This window comes from Capricornis sumatraensis, chromosome 3 (genome assembly GCF_032405125.1).
Source record: "Capricornis sumatraensis isolate serow.1 chromosome 3, serow.2, whole genome shotgun sequence".
NCBI lineage: Eukaryota > Metazoa > Chordata > Mammalia > Artiodactyla > Bovidae > Capricornis > Capricornis sumatraensis.
The window spans coordinates 33,564,092-33,584,683 of record NC_091071.1 but is presented as its reverse complement, the minus strand read 5'-3'; the positions used below and the strand labels follow the sequence as shown (position 1 = coordinate 33,584,683).

At 42.4% G+C, this 20,592-nt stretch overlaps 1 protein-coding gene across 2 annotated transcripts in view; it reads right to left on the bottom strand.

The window, feature by feature from the left end:
* GRIN2A (glutamate ionotropic receptor NMDA type subunit 2A) overlaps nt 1-20,592 on the bottom strand; it is a 440,082-nt gene that overhangs the window by 132,192 nt on the left and 287,298 nt on the right. For both annotated transcript variants that reach the window (XM_068968089.1, XM_068968090.1), the window contains one exon: nt 4,616-4,730. In XM_068968089.1, coding sequence (XP_068824190.1) covers nt 4,616-4,730 — 115 coding nt within the window. The remainder of the gene's footprint in view (nt 1-4,615; nt 4,731-20,592) is intronic.

Sequence of the window (20,592 nt, the reverse complement as noted above, 5' to 3'; positions counted from 1 at the left end):
ACAGTGGGAAGCAGCTGTACAGCCCAGGGAGCTCAGCTCGGTGCCTGCTGATGGCCTGGCGGGGGGGGGGGGGGATGAGGGGGTGGGAGGGAGGCTCATGAGGGAGGGATACACGTACACGTACAGCTGGTCCATGATGTTGTACAAAGAAACCAACACAGCACTGTAAAGCAATTGTATTCCAGTAAAAAAAAAAATGGATATTGGATTTTGTCCAATGGTTTGTCTGCATCTATTGAGATGTTTATATAATTTTCTCCTTATTATGTCAATATGGCAAATTATACTGATTTATTTTTTTATGTTAAACCAATTTTGCATTCCTAGAATAAACCCCACTTATCCATAATGCAGTTTCCTTTTCCAATATATTGCTGAACTGTGATTACTAAAATACTGAAAATCTCTGGGTAGATTTGCATTATTTCTTTTAAAAATATTTGATAGATAGAATTTACAGTGAAGCCATTTAAGCCTGAAGTTTTGTTTCTTATTGTTTTATTTATTTTTTGTTTAAATTTTATTTTTACTTTATTTTACTTTACAATACTGTATTGGTTTTGCCATACATTGACATAAATCCACCACAGGTGTACATGAGTTCCCAAACATGAACCCCCCTCCCACCTCCCACCCCATATCATCTCTTGGGGCTGGTGCACGGGGATGAAGTTTTGTTTTTTAAATGGGAAGGGTTTTAGTTTTGAATCAAGTTTCTCAGGAACTATTCAGATTGGCTATTGGCTTTGTAGATTTTCTTTATACTTTATGTTCTACTTTGTTGATTTTTACACTTATCATATTCTTTCTCTACTTCATTTGGGTTTAGTTTGCTCTATTTTTTATCCAGTGCCTTAATGTAGGGACTTCCCTGGTGGCTCAGACGGTAAAGTGTCTGTCTACAATGCGGGAGACCTGGGTTCCATCCCTGGGTTGGGAAGATCCGCTGGAGAAGGAAATGGCAATCCATTCCAGTACTATTGCCTGGAAAATCCCATGGACAGAGGAGCCTGACTTTACAATTTCCTTTTTATAAAATTATAAGCATTGAAAGCTATGGATTTCCCTATTAGCATGTCACCAACTTTATTCTTCAAATTTTGATATGTTGAGCTTTCACTGTTGTGGTTTAGTTGCTAAGTCACGTCCAACACTTTGTGACTCCATGTACCGTAGCCCACCGGGCTCCTCTGTCCATGGGATTACCTAGGCAAGAATACTAGAGCAACTTGCCATTTCTTTCTGCAGGCAGTCTTCCCGACCCAAGAATCGAACCAGTGTCTCCTGCATATCTTCTTATTAATTTTTATTTCAATGCTGCTATGGTCAAAGAATGCACTGGGCATATTTGAACCCTTTTACACAGACTTATTTTAGGCTCCAGCATATAGTCTACTTTGGTCACTGTTTCAAGTGCACTGGAAGGAATGGGAACTTGGTAGCTCCTGGATGTAGCAGCACAAACTCCAAAGCTTCCTATTCATCATCCCCTGGCAGGAATCTGTCACTGGCCCCCTACTCCAAAGGCAATGCTTCTGTTTGCACAGTCTTGTCTTCTGATTCTAGTTAAGTATAATATGACTTCCACACTACATCCCATGTCTTCCTACCCATAGGTCTGATGTGCCAAGTGAAGACAAATCTGGGGCTGCTAAAGTGGTTCAGAGACATGGCACTGCTTGTCCAAAAAGATGTGATAACAATATAGTCCTTTTTCCTTTTCATTATCTTTTATTCTGCTTTCCATGCGATTTTGTGATGACTAATTTGGCTCAGATCATGAACTCCTTATTGCCAAATTCAGACTTAAATTGAAAAAAGTGGGGAAAACTGCTAGACCATTCAGGTATGACCTAAATCAAATCCCTTACGATTATACAGAGGAAGTGAGAAATAGATTTAAGGGACTAGATCTGATAGACAGAGTGCCTGATGAACTATGGACGGAGGTTCGTGACATTGTATAGGAGACACGAATCAAGACTATCCCCATGGAAAAGAAATGAAAAAAGCAAAATGGCTGTTTGAGGAAGCCTTACAAATAGCTGTGAAAAGAAGAGAAGCAAAAAGCATAAGAGAAAAGGAAAGATATAAGCATCTGAATGCAGAGTTCCAAAGAATAGCAAGGAGAGATAAGAAAGCCTTCCTCAGAGATCAATGCAAAGAAATAGAGGAAAACAACAGAATGGGAAAGACTAGAGATCTCTTCAAGAAAATTAGAGATACCAAGGGAACGGTTCATGCAAAAATGGGCTCAATAAAGGACAGAAATGGTGTGGACCGAACAGAAGCAGAAGATATTAAGAACAGGTAGCAAGAATACACAGGAGAACTGTACAAAAAAAGAGCTTCACAACCCAGATAATCACAATGGTGTGATCACTCACCTAGAGCTAGACCTCCTGGAATGTGAAGTCAAGTGGGCCTTAGAAATCATTACTACGAACAAAGCTAGTGGAGGTGATGGAATTCCAGTGGAGCTATTTCAAATCTTGAAAGATAATGCTGTGAAAGTGCTGTACTCAATATGCCAGCAAATTTGGAAAACTCAGCAGTGGCCACAGGACTGGAAAAGGTCAGTTTTCATTCCAATCCCAAAGAAAGGCAATGCAAAAGAATGCTCAAACTACCACACAATCGCACTAATCTCACACGCTAGTAAAGTAATGCTCAAAATTCTCCAAGCCAGGCTTCAGCAGTACGTGAACCGTGAACTTCCTGATATTCAATCTGGTTTTAGAAAAGGCAGAGGAACCAGAGATCAAATTGCCAACATCAACTGGATCATGGAAAAAGCAAGAGAGTTCCAGAAAAACATCTATTTCTGCTTTATTGACTATGCCAAAGAATTTGACTGTGTGGATCACAATAAACTGTGGAAAATTCTGAAAGAGATGGGAATACCAGACCACCTAACCTGCCTCTTGAGAAATCAGTATGCAGGTCAGGAAGCAACAGTTAGAACTGGACATGGAACAACAGACTGGTTCCAAATAGGAAAAGGAGTACGTCAAGGCTGTATATTGTCACCCTGCTTATTTAACTTATATGCAGAGTACATCATGAGAAATGCTGGACTGGAAGAAGCACAAGCTGGAATCAAGATTGCCGGGAGAAATATCAATAACCTCATATACGCAGATGACATCACCATATGGCAGAAAGTGAAGAGGAACTAAAAAGCCTCTTGATGAAAGTGAAAGTGGAGAGTGAAAAAGTTGTCTTAAAGCTCAACATTCAGAAAACGAAGATCATGGCATCCGGTCCCATCACTTCATGGGAAATAGATGGGGAAACAGTGTCAGACTTTATTTTTTGGGGCTCCAAAATCCCTGCAGATGGTGATTGCAGCCATGAAATTGAAAGACGCTTACTCCTTGAAAGGAAAGTTATGACCAACCTAGATAGCATATTCAAAAGCAGAGACATTACTTTGCCAACAAAGGTCTGTCTAGTCAAGGCTATGGTTTTTCCAGTGGTCATGTATGGATGTGAGAGTTGGACTGTGAAGAAAGGTGAGTGCCGAAGAATTGATGCTTCTGAACTGTGGTGTTGGAGAAGACTCTTGAGAGTCCCTTGGACTGCAAGGAGATCCAACCAGTCCATTCTAAAGGAGATCGGTCCTGGGTGTTTTTTGGAAGGAATAATGCTAAAGCTGAAACTCCAATACTTTGGCCACCTCATGTGAAGAGTTGACTCATTGGAAAAGACTCTGACGCTGGGAGGGATTGGGGGCAGGAGGAGAAGGGGATGACAGAGGATGAGATGGCTGGATGGCATCATCGACTCGATGGACATGAGTTTGAGTGAAGGAGTTGGTGATGGACAGGGAGGCCTGGCATGCTGTGATTCATGCAGTCACAAAGAGTCAGACATGACTGAGCAACTGAACTGAACTGAACTGAATTTGAGAGCTGAGAGTTGAGTTATGGGGGAAGAGGAATGTCACTGGGCCAGATGTTGCCACTATACTCACAGGGTCATCTCCAAACTCCCTGTGAATTCTCTCCTCTCTGACTCAGGACAGTTTGTGTGGTACATTAGATAAGCTTTTCCTGTACACTGAGTTTTTATATTTTTTAATAGTTAACATACATGCACTGGAAAATGTGCTTTACAAGAAACAGAACATCCCTCTCCAACCCATGACTTGAAGAATGGATACGTTTAAGTTTTGGAATTGACTGGACTCAAAGCAAAAGACCAAACAAATGAAGATATAGGGGGTTCACTCATAGGGCCAAATGTGTGACCACAGTACCAAGTTATGAGGCTTAGACAAACTGGTGTGATCACTGCCACAGAGTCAAGACTTGCTACTGTAATGATGTGAACCAAACTTCACTGACTTTAAATTATTCCAAGTCTTTCCAGGATGCTCCCTACTCAGATCTGTGAACCCAATGCAGAGAGCAACACACAACTGCCCGAGTTCACCCAGGGAAAGCACCTCCATCGCACCTGACAGTATCTGTCTGTCTTGTTCCCAGTGGGGCCCTGAGATGGCATCTGGAGCCGCTCAGGGGGAACACTTTGGGAAAAGGAGGAGTGTGAGCCTGCTTGTTGCCCATCCTCTCCTGCCTCCCCTGTATTCGGCATGTGGAAGGATGCTCACCTTTTCCCATTCACGGTCCTTGTTCAGCACGATGACCACCAGTCTGGGATGCACCTGGTAGCCTTCCTCAGTGAAGGACAAGTCTTTGCCATCCCACGTCACATTGACCATAAATCTGGAGAAAGGAAGAGAGAAAGACAAATGTTTAGGGAAAAATCTAAGAGGTTTCAGACAAATGAGCGGATGCCACCATCTGTGTAATGCTGAGAAGGTGTAAACTCTTTGCCAGCAGCCTCTACCTGTGGAAGCATCAGTACCTGTGCAGGCTCTGCTAATCAGTACCTGTAATCACTCCCAGACTCCCATAACTGGTTGCAATTAACAGATGAGTTGGAACATTTTTGTTCTGTCAGGCTACAGACCTTTGTTCAATGATCTTCTAACAAGAGGATCTGAAAGCATCTTAAACTACTTTAAAGGAAACTGCTTGCTCACAAGCCACATGGTATACATCAAAGAAATGATATCCCATTAATTCATTATTTGTTCAACTAATATTTATTAAATATTTGCTACATGCCAGCAATCAGCTGGTTGGCTGGGGATAAACAAGAAAACAGACATGATCCCTGCTCTCCAGAAGCTTATAGTCTAAGAGAGAGGATGGGTATTAATTGGTTAATCACAGATATATGACCAGTGTTGGGCTTCCCAGGTGGCTCAGTGGTAAAGAAACTGTCCGCAATGCAGGACACGTGGGTTTGATCCCTGGGTCAGGAAGATACCCTGAAGAAGGAAATGGCAACCCACTCTAGTATTCTGGCCTGGGAAATCCCATGGACCGAAAAGCCTGGTGGCCTGCAGTCCATTGGCTGCAAAGATTCAGACATGACTTTGTAACTAAACAACAACAGATGACAAGTGTTACGATGGCGGGAGTAGGGGTGTATGTGCTCCGTGAAAGTGAAATGGGGCTCAGACCAGGCTCTTAAAAGGAAGTGCAGCTTGACCTGAAGAATGAGGCAGCATTAACTAGATAAGAAAAGACATAAGCACACTCCAAGCAAAAGGCAAAGCATGGGCAAAGGTCCTGTGGTAGTGCTTACCGAGGACTGAGTGAAGCAGAGAGAGCCAAGGGGCTGTGGAGTGTGGTGTGGGTGAGAAGGTGAATGGGGCAGACAGTGCAAAGCTTTTCAGGCCATTTAGGCAGTTCTGTCTTTGCTTGAAAACAATAGAAGGACATCGAAGATTTTAACCAGTGATATAATCAGACTAGAAGGTTGTGTAGAAAACAGGGTTGCAGAGGACCACAGTGAGTATGGGGGACCGTTTACAGTGCTCTTATTAATCCAGGTCAGAGATGATGCTGGCTTTGACCCCAAAAGAGGAGGGGAAGGAAGAGCAGGAGCCGTAACACACAGGACCAAGTGGAGAAGTTTTAAGCAGGTATTTAGGGATAGGTCAGATGTGAGGGTAGACGAGAGAAGCGTCATGAATGGGTCTTCAGTGTCTGCCCTGTACAACATCCATCCATTATCTTTATCACAAGGGAGGCTTGTCTGTCTCACGATACTCCATCTCCAACCCTCCCTCCTCAAAACCACTTGCCTGTAGCCAGACTCAGCGCTGACATGAAGCAAGACAGGATTTGGGAGGGAAGGTTCTCAGGGATTCACATTTCCTTTTCAGCCTGAGAAAACTGTGACGCTGTTAAAGATGTCCAGAAAAAGTAGCACTTAGGAGATAGTCAGCAAATGCAGTATGGTGGTTAAAAGCAATCAAACACCCCCAGGAAGGCAGGGTATCTCAAAGCTGCAGCATTTTCTTGCTTTATACTCCCTTAACAACAAAAGCAGCTAAAGAAGTAAAATACCAAGGAAGGGGACTAGACTATAAAAACAATTCCACGCAGAGTGACTGGCCTAATTGATCACATGTCTGCCCCTGGGCAGCCACAGTGCACAAGACCCAACTGTGTCCTCTGGGGAAAGACTCAGGTCTCCAAGGTGAAGAAAGTGGGGGAAATGCAAAGAACATTTCTGTGTATCCATTCAAAGGCCTCTTTGAGTCCTTAAAAAATCATGCTTTTCAAGAAAAGTTAATGGCATGAAGATAATTCTCACTACTTACTGTTAAACAAGCAGAAAAGAAGATAAAAATAGGGTTTGTCTATGCATGGAAAGATTCCAGGTACTTTCTATTTTCTTTTGTGTTATCTTTGTACTCTTGAAATTTTCTGCAAATACTTTTTATTTTTAACAAAGATACTCTTTGTTTAAACACAGGAAAAAAAAAAAAGAAACATTGCTATTCTGGAAGAGGCAAAGAGCAATCACCATCTTATTTGGTACATCTGATCATTTCCTAGGAAGATAATTTAGGATTCAACAACTATTTACCGAATGTCTATCATGTGCCAGGCCTTACAGAGAGTCCTATAAATACAGAAATAGAAAACACAGTGTCCATCCCACCCCTTCCATTCTCACAATTCAGTGACATAGACACGCAAACGTTGCTAGCACATAGAAGGCCACTCGTGTACTGGTGCTCTGTAAATAGGAGAAGTCGTGAGAACGTAGAGGGAGGGTCTCTAATGTGAGCTCCGTGACGTAGGGAGGGCTTCCAGGGAAATCTTCAGGAGCGAAGGGGTTGACGAGAGGTGGGGAAGAATACTCGGAGCAGAGGAGTCATCTTCAACAAAAATGAGTCAGCAAAGGAAGTGACACGTGCTATGGGACATAGGAAATAGCTTAGTTAGAACAACAGGCAGTGGGGATGCATCCACAGAGCATCTCTGAAGCCAGATCATAGGGGCCTTAAGTGTCCGGATTTTGTTCCGAAGGACGTGAGGATCATGGAAGGTTTTGAGGGGAGGAGTGACTCACTGCACATAGGAAACTGCAAAGCCAAGGGCGTAGACCCATGAAACATCATGATGGGACACTGCCCATGGAGCTTCAGCATAAAAACTACAAAGCCCACTAGTGGACTTCATCTGAGCTGGCAAAAAAAATCCATCACCAAGTCAATCTGTATCTGCTGTCTAAAACTCACAGGCCAGCTGATTCACTGAGGGGTTTTGCTTGTTTAAAATGTCATCCAATAAGCTCTCAAGCCAAATTTTGATTATACAATAACTTGAGGTAACTAGAGCTCATGTTCAGTCTACCTAATGCCCCAAAGGTAAGTGAAACTGAGAAATTTAGTCCATCAACAAGAGCTTTGGAAATACCCAGCTCGTTCTGTGTTTGGAAAAGGCGGACCAGCGGATGAATCCTTTGGGTTTGACTTGGACACCTGGCCCAGGGGAGAGCCGTTCACAGGGTTATGTTGTGTGAATGGATGTTGCTGTCACCGCTTTAATCTAGGAGCTGGCATGCCCTGTTGAGCACCTGCTCTTCTTCCGATTTGCCAGTTGAATGTACTCAAATCTCTCTTCTTTCTTTCCCCACTTCTGTTTTCCCCACTTGTTCCCTTGCCTCGCATTTTGTAGTGACATCAGATGGAATTAGCGGGGACGTTATTTAGATGCAATGTCTCTTCTTCAGATTATATGGAAACAACTGTATGGAAATTCTAACACTCCAATTGTTCTCTGTTCCTTTAAGATTCAATATTCTGGGCCAATGAGTCCGTATACTCAGTGTTTATATTATCTACCTTCCTTCCTTCCTTTCTTTCTAGCTTTCTTCCTATTAAGAGTCTTCTGTCCCTTGGGAGGGGAAAAAGCCCTCTAACAGAATTTCTTTTGCTCAACAGTAATTTCATTATGAAGTTGGTAGGGAACAAGTACCTATTACCTTCAATTCCACCATCCAGTTTCTAGGAAGGACAATCCATCTTTCCGCAGGCTTTCTTCCCACTTAAGCTTACTCTAAAGAAAAATTCTTTACCCAGGGAAAAAACATTCTACACCCCACTGCTTGGTCCCCATTAACACCTGCTGGGCACTTGTATTAAACAGTAAAATCTTATCACTGTTTTATCTCTTGAAAATTGATTACAAACTTTTAGTGACCAGATACAGTATCAGAAATTCTGGCTGCTGCTAAGCTTCGAATTACATCTTCGATATTTTCGTTGGGAGCAATAAACACAAGAGGACATGCTGGCAAAACGTAGATGTGGGGAAGGCTCTGATGGCTTGCAGAGGAGCCATTTTTGTGTTATTATTGTCCGTTGGTTGTGAGGTGCTGTTTTTAATCAGTGACATACATAACAGAAAATATGTAAATTATGTGATGCACATACATCCAAGTTTCCTTTGGTACGTACAGCCTCAGGCGTATGACGGTGAAGTCCCAGGTGAAAGAAACATTTCTGTTGCTTGTATTTTGTGCCCTATGAATGGTTGGCATATGTGGGTCAGAAATAACATGGAAAAACATGGTGGACTGTTTTACCTACATTATCACCACAAAAAAAAATTGGGTCAGAATTATCAAGTTCTTTCAAGATCTGCTTTAAACAGTAGTCACCAACTACAGGTGGCTGTGGAGCATTTGAAATGTGGTTAGTGTGAATAGAAATGTGCCAAAAGCGCATAACAAAACTGGATTTGGAAGACTTTGTATGAAAAAAAAAAGTATAAAATCTCACGAATAAATTTATATTGATTTCATGTTGCACTACTTTAGACACGTTGATTGCAATAAGATACATTATTAAAATTAATTTCATCTTCTTTTTACTTATTCGAAGTGCTACCAGATAATTTAAGATGATAAATGGCTTGCATTATGTTTCTATTGGACAGCTATTCAGGACCGTCTTCGGTGTTTTGTCTTGTTTTCTTAACCAGCAGATCCATCATGAAGGCAGAGACCTCTTCTGCCTTGTTTTGTATTTTATTTCTAGTGCTGAACAGAGTGCCTTGCACATAGGAGGTGCTAAAACAAACAGGTGCAGAATGAACAAAAGAATGAATTGCCATCCAGCAACTGCTGGGATCGAACCCTGCCTCTGCTGCTCCCCAGCTTCATCTCTTAGGGTTGTGCATTTAAAATTCTCTGAGTTTCCAATTTCCTTCTTTGTAAAAATGGATCAGGTTAAACCATATGAACTAACCGTGATGGCTTCGTGTGGTTTAACCTAACAGATCCCTAACTCCCAGGTTTTGTGAGAGGGATTAGCAATAGTTCATAGAAAAACATCCAGTCCAATTTCTGGTACACAGATGTTGCCTAACCTTTGCATAAAGCTTCCACGCATTTTTTAAAATAGTTTTCTACTCTGACATATTTCCTAACACACTGCCCCAAATGCAACCTTGTTGTTAGTCCCTGTAAAGCCATGCTTATCGCTGCCATTCCATCCACTCGTCGCCAGAGTGCTTTCTTTTTGTCAAAAGCCAACCATACGATATCTGCTTTTCTCTTTCTGACTTACTTCACTCTGTATGACAGATTCTTGGTTCATCCACATATTAAGGCATATATGTGGAATCTAGAAAAATGGTACTGCTGCTGCTGCGGTCTGACTCTGTGCGACCCCACAGACGGCAGCCCACCAGGCTCCCCCGTCCCTGGGATTCTCTAGGCAAGAACACTGGAGTGGGTTGCCATTTCCTTCTCCAAAGCATGAAAGTGAAAAGTGGAAGTGAAGTCACTCAGTCGTGTCCGACCCTCAGCGACCCCATGGACTGCAGCCCTCCAGGCTCCTCCGTCCATGGGATTTTCCAGGCAAGAGTACTGGAGTGGGGTGCCAATATTTCCAGGGCAGGAGTAGAGACACGGATGTAGAGAACAGACTTGTGGCTCCAGTGGGGGAAGGAGAGGGCGGGATGGAGTGGGAGACTAGGATTGACATACATACACTACCACGTGTAAAACCGATAGCTGGTGGGAGCTGCTGTCCTGCACAGGGGGCTCAGCTGGGTGCTCTGTGATGACCGAGAGGGTGGGATGGGGGTGGCTGGGCAGGAAGGAGGTCCAAGAGGGAGGGGACATATGTACACTTACAGTTGGTTCACATCTCGGTACAGCAGAAACTAACACAACATTGTAAAGCAATTATACCCCAATTAAAAAAAGAAAGAAAAAAAAAAGTCATCCGTATCTGGTCTGCATCGTGTCCAACTCTTTGTGACCCCATGGACTGTAGCCCACCAAGTTCCTCTGTCCATGGGATTCTCCAGGCAAGAATACTGGAGTGGGCTGCCATTTCCTCCTCCAGGGAAGCTTCCTGACCCAGGGGTCTAACCTGAGTCTCTTATGTCTCCTGCATTAGCAGGCAAGTTCTTCACCACTAGCGCCACCTGAGAAGGCCAATTAAAAAAAAGAAAAGAAAAAATAAAAGCCATCCAAATATGAGCTGCATAAGCCTTTACCTATTACTTAAAACGCCTCCTTCCTCCAGATTTCTACTTTCTCTCTTTTGCCTCGTAACTCTCCTTTAACTTCCCAAATCTGATTGTTTGCAATGTTCTCTAGACATATTTATTATTCACTATTTCCCTTCAGACTTTAATTCCCTTACAGTTTCATAAATGCCACCATAACCCATTCAGTGTGTCTCAATTTTCAGTTAATTTTCCATCTGCTTTGCTACTTCCCTTGTTCCCCGGGCCTTTCCCCAAATCACACTATCCCTTAAATGCCTACTCAGACTGCTATGTGTGTCACCATTTTTTTCATTTGTCAGCTAATTTACATGTTTTGGAAAACAGAGTCACTGTTTTCTTTAACCTTTTTTCAGTTCTCAAGACACTCTCATTTTTACAAAATGTTTTGGCTCTTTTCAGAGTCCTCCTGGTGGTTTGAAATCCCTTCCATGTGGATGCCTTTCTCAGCACCTTCTCATCCTCCATTAACCCTTCCCTTATGGGCATGAATCCTCTCTTTAGAGCAAACTCGTGGAGCTTTTATCACTTTTAATTCCCATCTCCTGCCCCACGGCTGCCCCAAATACATCCTCACACCATTTCCTTTCAGCGAGTCTCTAGATGAGTGTACTTTCCTCTTTGCCCCGTGCTCAATCGCATATACTCATTGGTGGTTTCTGGTTTCCCTTGAATGATTACCAAAGGCATGACCACAGAGCTGAAACTTAAATGTCAGGACTGAAATATAATAACTCCAACACACAGATCTGCATAATCCAGGCCAGCAAGGCATTCAAAACGGGCTCAGAAACTACAGCATTATGAAAAAGCAAAAGAATAAAATAAAAAACTGGGTTAAAAAAAGAGAGTGAGTATTTACTCCTTCTCAAATTCCATTGTGGCCAAATTAAAAAAGAAAAAAACAACATATTAATGTTAGTTGTCAGCTAAGCAATACTAATTTTTAAAAAATTAGAACAGGAGTGGCAAGCTCCAAAAAGGCAGGGATGTTTCTTTTGATCACTGAGATTCTAAAACACCTTAGAGTGTCTTGCAGTACAAGCTTAAACATATTTGTTGAATAAAGGAACAAATGAATGAGTGGCCATAGGCCACTGAGATCATGTTCATTCAATGTTTATTTTCTGTGCAACTGTAGAGAGGCAATTCTGCAAGACGACTGCTTAGTTTGGGAATTGGCAAGCTCGGGGTTAGAATGCAGTTCTGTGGCTTCCAATCCCAGGTAAGTCTCCTAAATTCTCAGAGCATCCATTTCCTCTTCTGTAAAAGTGAAGTTATAATGGCCACATCTCTGTGTAATCACAGGGCTTACATCAGATGAAATTTAACGAGAGAAGGTATATAATGTGACCAGCAGAGTGTTTGGCACATAATGGTGTCTGGTAAATGATGACAGCGGGGGTAGCAGTAGTTGTCATGGTTTCACATAATTATCTTCTCTCCTTCTAAATTTTGAAATTAAAGGGCTTTCTCTGAGATGCTGGAGGATCATTTGGGCTGCTAATCCCTGTTTCTGAAGGGAGGCAATGAACCCTCCAGGTCCCTACCCCAGGCTAATCTGATTGCTCAGAGCTCCAGGTACCCCTGGACTGGATTATGATGCAAGGGTGCTGGCCCAGCTGCCAGCCTGCCCTTCATGTCTCTTGGGCTTCCTGGCTCTGCTTGGTGAGCATACCTGAGCCAAAGGCGATTTTTGAGGACATGCCCCACCTACTGTCTTTTGAATATAACTTCTAAGTCTAAAACATGGAGTAAGTTAGGGCAAAGTTTTCTCTATAAGTGTGACTATTCTATTCATCTGATCAGCAGACAACATGCCTGACCCATCTGGCTAAAAGTCACTTAGGGCTGCCCGACTCTTTGTGATTCCAGGGAGTGCAGCACGACCAGGCTCCTCTGTCCTCCACTATCTCCTAGAGTTTGCTCAATTTATGTCCATTGAGTCGGTGATGCTATCTAACCATCTCATCCTCTGCTACCCCCTTCTCCTTTTACCTTCCATCTTTTCTAGCATCAGGGTCTCTTCCAAAGAGTCAGCTCTTCACATCAGGTGGCCAAAGTATTAGAGCTTCTGCTAGAAGATCAAAGCAGTAAATCTTAAAGGAAGTCAACCCTGAATGTTCACTGGAAGGACTGGTGCTGAAGCTGAAGCTCCAATACTTAGGATCTAATATGTATGCTCTAACTCTACTTTATCAGGAGTTGTTGGAAGACTGAGGGTCCATGAATAAAGCTGTTCTCGGGATCTCTTGCTCCTTATATGTGTGGTTCTTTCAGGAACCTGGTGGAGGATGTGGAAGTTCTTGAAATTCTGGATAGTATTTTGCAACACTATCAAAATAGTACCAAGTATGTCACCATGAACCCTTCATGACTCTGCCTCATCTAAGCATTTGGAACTGACAGGCACAGGGGTCAGTGGATCCAGTCCTTTCAAAGAGCATCTATTCCAAGAGAGCCAGACAAAAGTAGGCCAAGTGACAAGCAGTTTCTACAAGCTTCCTAGATCACCTATGTCTCTGCTGTCAGATTATTCAGGATCTCAAACAGGCAGATGTACATGCATACTGACTCCTCATCTTCCCCAAATATGCAGAATGGGTCAATTCAAAGTGTGAATTTATCCAGGAATCTCTGGGTATCCCCCGTCCTAGAACCTAGGCCCCATGAGAAGGGGAATTTTCTCTTTTGTTCTCTGCTGTATCCTCCTTCCAGAACCCGGAACAGTGACTGGCGTGGAGTAGCTGCTCAGTACATATTAATGAGGGAAGGAAAAGTCGATGAGGTAATAGAGGCAGAGGAGAAAGGTGGGGTCAGATTGTGGGGCTTCTGAGCCTCCATCATCTTGTGAGCCCATCTCTCGTAGTAAATGTCTTTCTCTATATAAATATCTTGCTAGTTCTGTTTCTCTGGAGAACCCTGACTAATACAACCCGATACTACCATCTGCCAGAAGAACTGTGAAAATAAAACACAAATCTGTGATACATGTGATGCAAAAAGGGCCCCTGTGTTACTCATCACCTGAACAACTTTATCTTTGGGCTACAAAGTCCTTGAGGACAAGAGTTCATAACTCAGTACTTTGAACTCTAGGAACATTGTCATGTAGAGGGAAGAGCAGATTAGGGATTTGCAAGCTGCAGTTGAGTTTTTAAATCCACCATGATTGATGTTGTACCTTCAAGCAATTCATCCAGCTCGCAGGAGTGAGTTTCCCCCCACTCCTGTGTCAATGGGGAAACCACTGCTGTCTTAGTCTGCTCATGCTGCTATAACAAAACACCACACACTGGGTGCCTCAAACAACAAGCACTTATTTCTCACGGCTCTGGAGACTGAAGTCCAAGGTCAAGCCCGGACAGATACGAGTTCTGATGAGGATCCTCTTCCCAGTTTACACACCACTTTATTGTGTCCTCACAAGGCTGAAGAGTTGGATCTCGTCTCCTCCTCTTTTTTCAGGACACTAATTCCATCATGAGGGCCCCACCCTCACTACCTCATCTAACCCGAATTTCTTCCCAAAGGCTCCGCCTCCAAATAACATCACACTGGAGTTCATCATAACTTCAGCATGTGAATTTTGGGAGAATGCAAACATTCAGTGCAGAGCAATTACACAAAGTTAATGAGAAGTTTCATGGTGGTGGGGCTAAGAGGTAGGATTGACATATACGTAACTGATTACGTCACCGTAGACGTTTATTTTTCGTAAAAGTTTGTTGTTCATAAACAGTATGATGTAAACCATTTATTGTTCATAAACGGTATGAACAACTATGCCAGTTTTCCCAAAACTGAGAGATTTCCTGCAGGAGGGACCATTCAGTGCTAAAACCAGGACCTTAAGTTATGGATCAAAAATTAAGAGTTTGGTCCAGTAAGCAACACCTCAAAAGCACATCTATAGAAAGGTTTCAAATTCATTTACCAAATACATAATCAATTTAAACAAATATTGAGTAACCGCTATATGCCAGCAACATGCAGGAGATAAAATGGTAAGTAAAAAACATGTGGTCCTTCCCATGAAGTTACTTAGAGTTTAGCAAAAAAGCAGGTATTATACAATAATTCCAATAAATGGTAATATATCCGCAACTAAAGTACCTGAAGCTATAGGAACTTTAACAGGGGACCTAATCTCTCAGAGTACTGATTATTCTTCCATTATTCCATTTCTACTTGCTTTTTTTTTTTCAGTGAAAACACCAAGTTAAGTTCTCTGAAAGACTAAAAAATTCTCACACTTTTCAATACACACTACCATGTGTAAAATAGATAGCTGGTAGGCAGAGCGCAGGGAGCTTGACTTGGTGCTCTGTGATGACCTCGAAGGGCAGGGGAGTTGAGAGGGGATATATGTATGCACATAGCTGATTCATGTCCGTGTACAGCAGAAAATAGCATAGCATTGTAAAGCAATTATTTGCCGGAAAAAAAAAAACCAAAAACCTCTCATGATTTCCAGGTATAAAATTGGACAGGTAACATCAAGGACTAAAATGGACTAGATGCGAGATTATTGAGAATGGTGAAAATCCCAGCTAAAGGCATTCAACAATTTATTTTAAAAATAATATTTTAAATGAAATATAGCACATCTACTAACCATTCATTTGAACTCTCTGTTCTAAATTTAAACTTATGAATATTCATATTCCTTCCTCTAGCAAAAACCCTCCTTCCTTCTGTGCCAGTACAGCTCACAAGATTACATCCTTTGGAGGGTGGCTTACTGACACACAATGAGCCCCCTTATTTTGAAAAACACTAACCCCCGCCCCCACCACTATATACACCAGAACATTTACTCTTCTCTTCTCCTTTGACCATAAAAAATTAGATCTGGTGGGAGAGGGAAGTGCACCTGATCCAAGCTGGAACCATCAGATTCTCTCACCTAGGAATCTGAAAATTTATAGCTGAGACAGAGACCAGAAATTATTCAATCTGGTCCAAGGTGATAGTAACTTTGTTTCATCAGTATATGTAGGCTTACCTCCTGACCTTTCCAAACCTTGGCTTCTCAACATTTACCTTGATTTTTCAAGAGACTCCAGTAAAGTCCCAATGGATCCCCAATAGATTTTCGATCATTCATTATCTCATTTTGTTTAAATTAAGCTGCTGCTGCTGCTGCTGCTAAGCCGCTTCAGTTGTGTCTGACTCTGTGCAACCCCATAGACGGCAGCCCACCAGGCTCCCCCGTCCCTGGGATCCTCCAGGCAAGAACACTGGAGTGGGTTGCCATTTCCTTCTCCAATGCAGAGAAGTGAAAAGTGAAAGTGAAGTCGCTCAGTCGTGTCCAACTCTTATTGACCCCATAGACTGCAGCCTACCAGGCTCCTCCACCCATGGGAGTTCCCAGGCAAGAGGACTGGAGTGGGTTGCCATTGCTTTCTCCAGCAAATTAAGCTAGTCAGAATTAATTTCTGTTCAGTTCGGTTCAGTCGCTCAGTTGTGTCCGACTCTTTGCGACTCCATGAATCGCAGCACGCCAGGCCTCCCTGTCCATCACCAACTCCCGGAGTTCACTCAAACTCACGTCCATCGAGCTGGTGATGCCATCCAGCCATTGCATCCTCTGTTGTCCCCTTTTTCTCCTGCCCCCAACCCCTCCCAGCATCAGAGTCTTTTCCAATGAGTCAACTCTTTGCATGAGGTGGCCAAAGTACTGGAGTTTCAGCTTTAGCATCATTTCTTCCAAAGAACACCCAGGGCTGATCTCCTTTAGAATGGGCTGGTTGGATCTCCTTGCACTTATTACTTAAACACTTTAAATAAATATTCTGCTCCTACCCGGGCTATTGAAAGATCTTACTTGGTCTCTTGACTCCCTGTATATCATCCCTTACACTTACAGTAAGCCTACCTGACAGATAAAAGTTCCGAAACGTCAGTTTCTGTTATACGTACCTCTGCACAAAAGCTTGAAGTGGCTCCCTAATGTCCAAGACTAAAATGCACACTCCTTAGTCAACTTTAGCTTTCAACCTTCCTTCTTAAAAACTGTTCTTTACCGACCCTGCTCTGGAGCAGACCCAAATGACTCGTGATGTCCTTGTGAATTTCCACTCCTTGGTTATTATTCCTCCATCTTCTTTTCCTGAGAAAACAGTAAGAGCTATTGTTTCTCCCTACGGCTGTTTCTTGATAGTATGTCTTCCCCTACCTGACCATTCCCCTACCTGACCAAAAAGAGTATCTCTGGACACAGCGATTGGTTCAGGGATTGGCACGTGACTCAAGCTCATCCAATCAGAATCTTTCTCTGGGAATTTTCTATTGAAACTAGAGAAAATACCCACTCTTTTGACTTAAGGAGATACAGTAACAAAAGTATGTGAACCCATACCTATTTAAATGATGCTCTTCCCCATCTCAGGATGAAACAATGAGCCATAACAGAGAGAACAAGGAGAGAGAAAGAGGAAAAGAATGAGAGAGAAAGAGACAGACAGACAGAGATTTGAAGACATCATTTGAGCCTAGATTAAGGTTTGGCAGGTAAGACATACACCCCGTATTCTTTCCAGTTGAAAAGACCAATTCATCTTGTTTAATTAAATTTATTTTATTTTATAAAAAAATTAATTTGACTTAATAAATTTTAATCAACTATATTTATTTTATTAATATTATTCATTAAATTTATTTTAAAGCAATTATTTAGAAATAAATTAATCAGTACATTTATTTATGAATAAATTTAATAAGTAAATTCATTTATTTAAAAAAATTTTTGGTCACTTTGCACTGCATGCAGGATCCAGTTCCCTGACCAGGGATTGAACCTGTGCCCTCTGCATTGGAAGCATAGAGTCTTAATCACTGGAATGTGAGAGAAGTTCCTATTCTATTTTTTCTGAGCTTAATGAGAATCAGTTTTCTATCATTTAAAGTCATAAAAGTCTCAATGAGTACAAAGATTTTCCTCCCCTGAATATTCACATATTCATACCCCTGCAAAAAATACAGCACAGAGTTCACCTCCTCTCCAAATGTTCACTGATTCTGTAGGAGGGTCCCCTATACACTCCTCAGACCTCCCATCACTTCCTCCACAGCCCCCTTCTCCACCTTGGTGTTTGCAGAGCTTTCCACATACATATGCATCATCTTACTGTGCACATTCCACATCCACCCATCCATCCTTGGCTGGACGGTCAGTTCCTGGGGACCAGGGGCCGTGTCTGAGCTGCTGCCGCACGCTGTGCACCCTGATCACAGGTGATCAGTGACCATTTGCTGAATGAACAGGACCAGGTTTTCATCTGGCCAGAGCTGGAGCCCTCAGCAGCACAGAGAATGTCCCGGTGTGCTGGGTGACACCTCACGCCCATCAGGACAGTTAAATATGTCCTGGCCTAAATAGCGGTCTACATGCTGCCTCATCTCATAATGAAACTTGACAGCCCTGTGTAAATCCAGCAGTAATAATGTTTCACATCCTGCCATGGATTTCTGGTGTGGAAATGTGCCCCCTGGTAAACTCAGCTCCACAGTCCTGTCCTGCCCCGATAGTCATATTTTCGTCTGTAACTGCTAGATCACTTTCTTGGTGGGGAAGAAAATCATGTATTTATCTCCTAAAGAGCAAAGAAGAATTGCAGTTTCAACGACGGCTGGATTTTTTTTTCTATAAATAATAGAAAGAATACAGCTCTTTCTCTCTATAGCTCCTCTTCCTATTTGTTTTCCGTATCACTTTAAAGGATTCATTTTACAACTCCAGGAAGATAATTGAGGGGAGAGTAAAAAGAAGAAGAGGAAACGTAAGAGTAGGAAGGGGGAAATGAAGGAAGAGAAGGAAAGGCATGGCGAAGGGAGAGAAAGGCAGACACATAAGAGAGTGGGCAGAGAAGCCTGGGAAAGGGAGGGGGGTGTTCTCTCCCACTTGAATAACAAAATGAAATGGAGTTGGAAGCAGAGCGGGGCTCTTCAGGAAAGCTGGAAAGGGCGGTGTGGGAGGAAGAGAGAGAGGGAAAAAGAGAATGCACACACAGTAGCTCAGGGAACTCAGTGCTCCGTGATGACCTCAGTGGGAAGGGAATCTTCTAAAAGGGGGATATATGCATACATAGAGCTCATTCACTATGTCGCACAGCAGAAACTAACGCAACGTTGTAAAGCGTCTATACTCCAATTTAAAGACAAAGGAAAAAGAGAAGGAGGATGGAGCCTGGAGCTGGTGCACAGGAAGGAGGAAAGGGCCCCATGCTGTGCCTTGGCACCCTGCCCTCCCTGGTGACATTGGAAAAGTAGGTCAATTTCAGACCTGGCTGGGGGATGAATGGTCGGCCAGGAACAAGTGGTAGGAAGCGAGGGTGCTGAGTGAGATGCTGACCTACCCACAGGACCTGGGAAATGGGGCACCTCCCTGGGATAACAGGGAGAATGAAAGCCAGTTCTGGACCTGCTGGGCCCAATAGACCTTCCCTCCAGGATGGAAATTCATACATCTGTGATGTGCGTGGCGGCAGCTGCTCGTCACCTGGCACTACTGAGCTGAGCGCTTGAAATGTGGAGAGTGTGACTGAGGAGCTGAATTTTCCGTTTTATTTTATTTTAATTAGCTGAAATTTAAATAGCCACATGCGGCCTGCATCTGCCAGTGTTGGACAGCTCAAGTCTGGAAGCCTTGTGAATCACATTGAGGAAGGAATTGGTCGCCAAGAGGAACCAGGAGGCTGTTTTCCCAAATGCCCTAAGTGTACGCTTCAGGAGGCAAACAGATGCATTTCGATAAGTGCATAGGATAACTTTATTTGTAGAATCAAGTTTGTTTATTTTAACATATATTTGAAAGTGGAACTAGCACCTCAGACCCCTTATTTCATAGATATCATTGCTTAGGAAGAAACTGCAGTGACATTTTATCTCTAAAACAGTAAATCGATGTGAAGAAGAAGTACTATGTGAAAAATATCACAGAGGGCTTAGAGACATGAAAAAGGTAATAAACATATTCATATAAATGGAATCATACAGTACGTGACCTTTCCATGTCTGGCTTCTTTCGCTTAGCACCCTGTCTTTAAGGTTCATCTTTGATGTAGCCTTAATTAGTATTCATTCCTTTCTGGCTGAATAATATTCCATTGTATGGACATACATATTAAGCTTATCCATCCCTCTGTTGATGGACATTTGTCCACACCTTTTGGTTATTGTGAGTACTGATGCTATGAACATTCAGGTACAAGTTTTTTTTGGATATTATTTTAAATTCTTTAGGGGTGCATAACTAGGAGAGGAATTGTCTGGGGTAATGCAAAAGACAGAAGAACTACTGATCTGTGGAATCACTGTCTGGTACTAGAGAATCATGATGTCTGAAAAACACTTTAAGTGTACTTATCACTGCTGAATTATATAGTTTAAAATGGTTAAGATGATAAATTTTATGTTATATGGTATATAAATTTTATAAATATAAATTGTATGCTATATTATATAAATTTTGTTATATGTATTTTAATATTATAAAAAAATTTTTTTAATAACAAAGAGGGACTACCCTGGTGGTCCAGTGGTTAACCCTTTGCCTTCCAATGCAGGGGGTGCGGGTTCTGTCCCTGTTCAGGGACCTAAGATCCCACATGCCTTGTGGTCAAGGGGCCAAAACATAGAACAGAAACAACTATTGTAACAAATTCAATAAAGACTCAAAACACTATGTTTT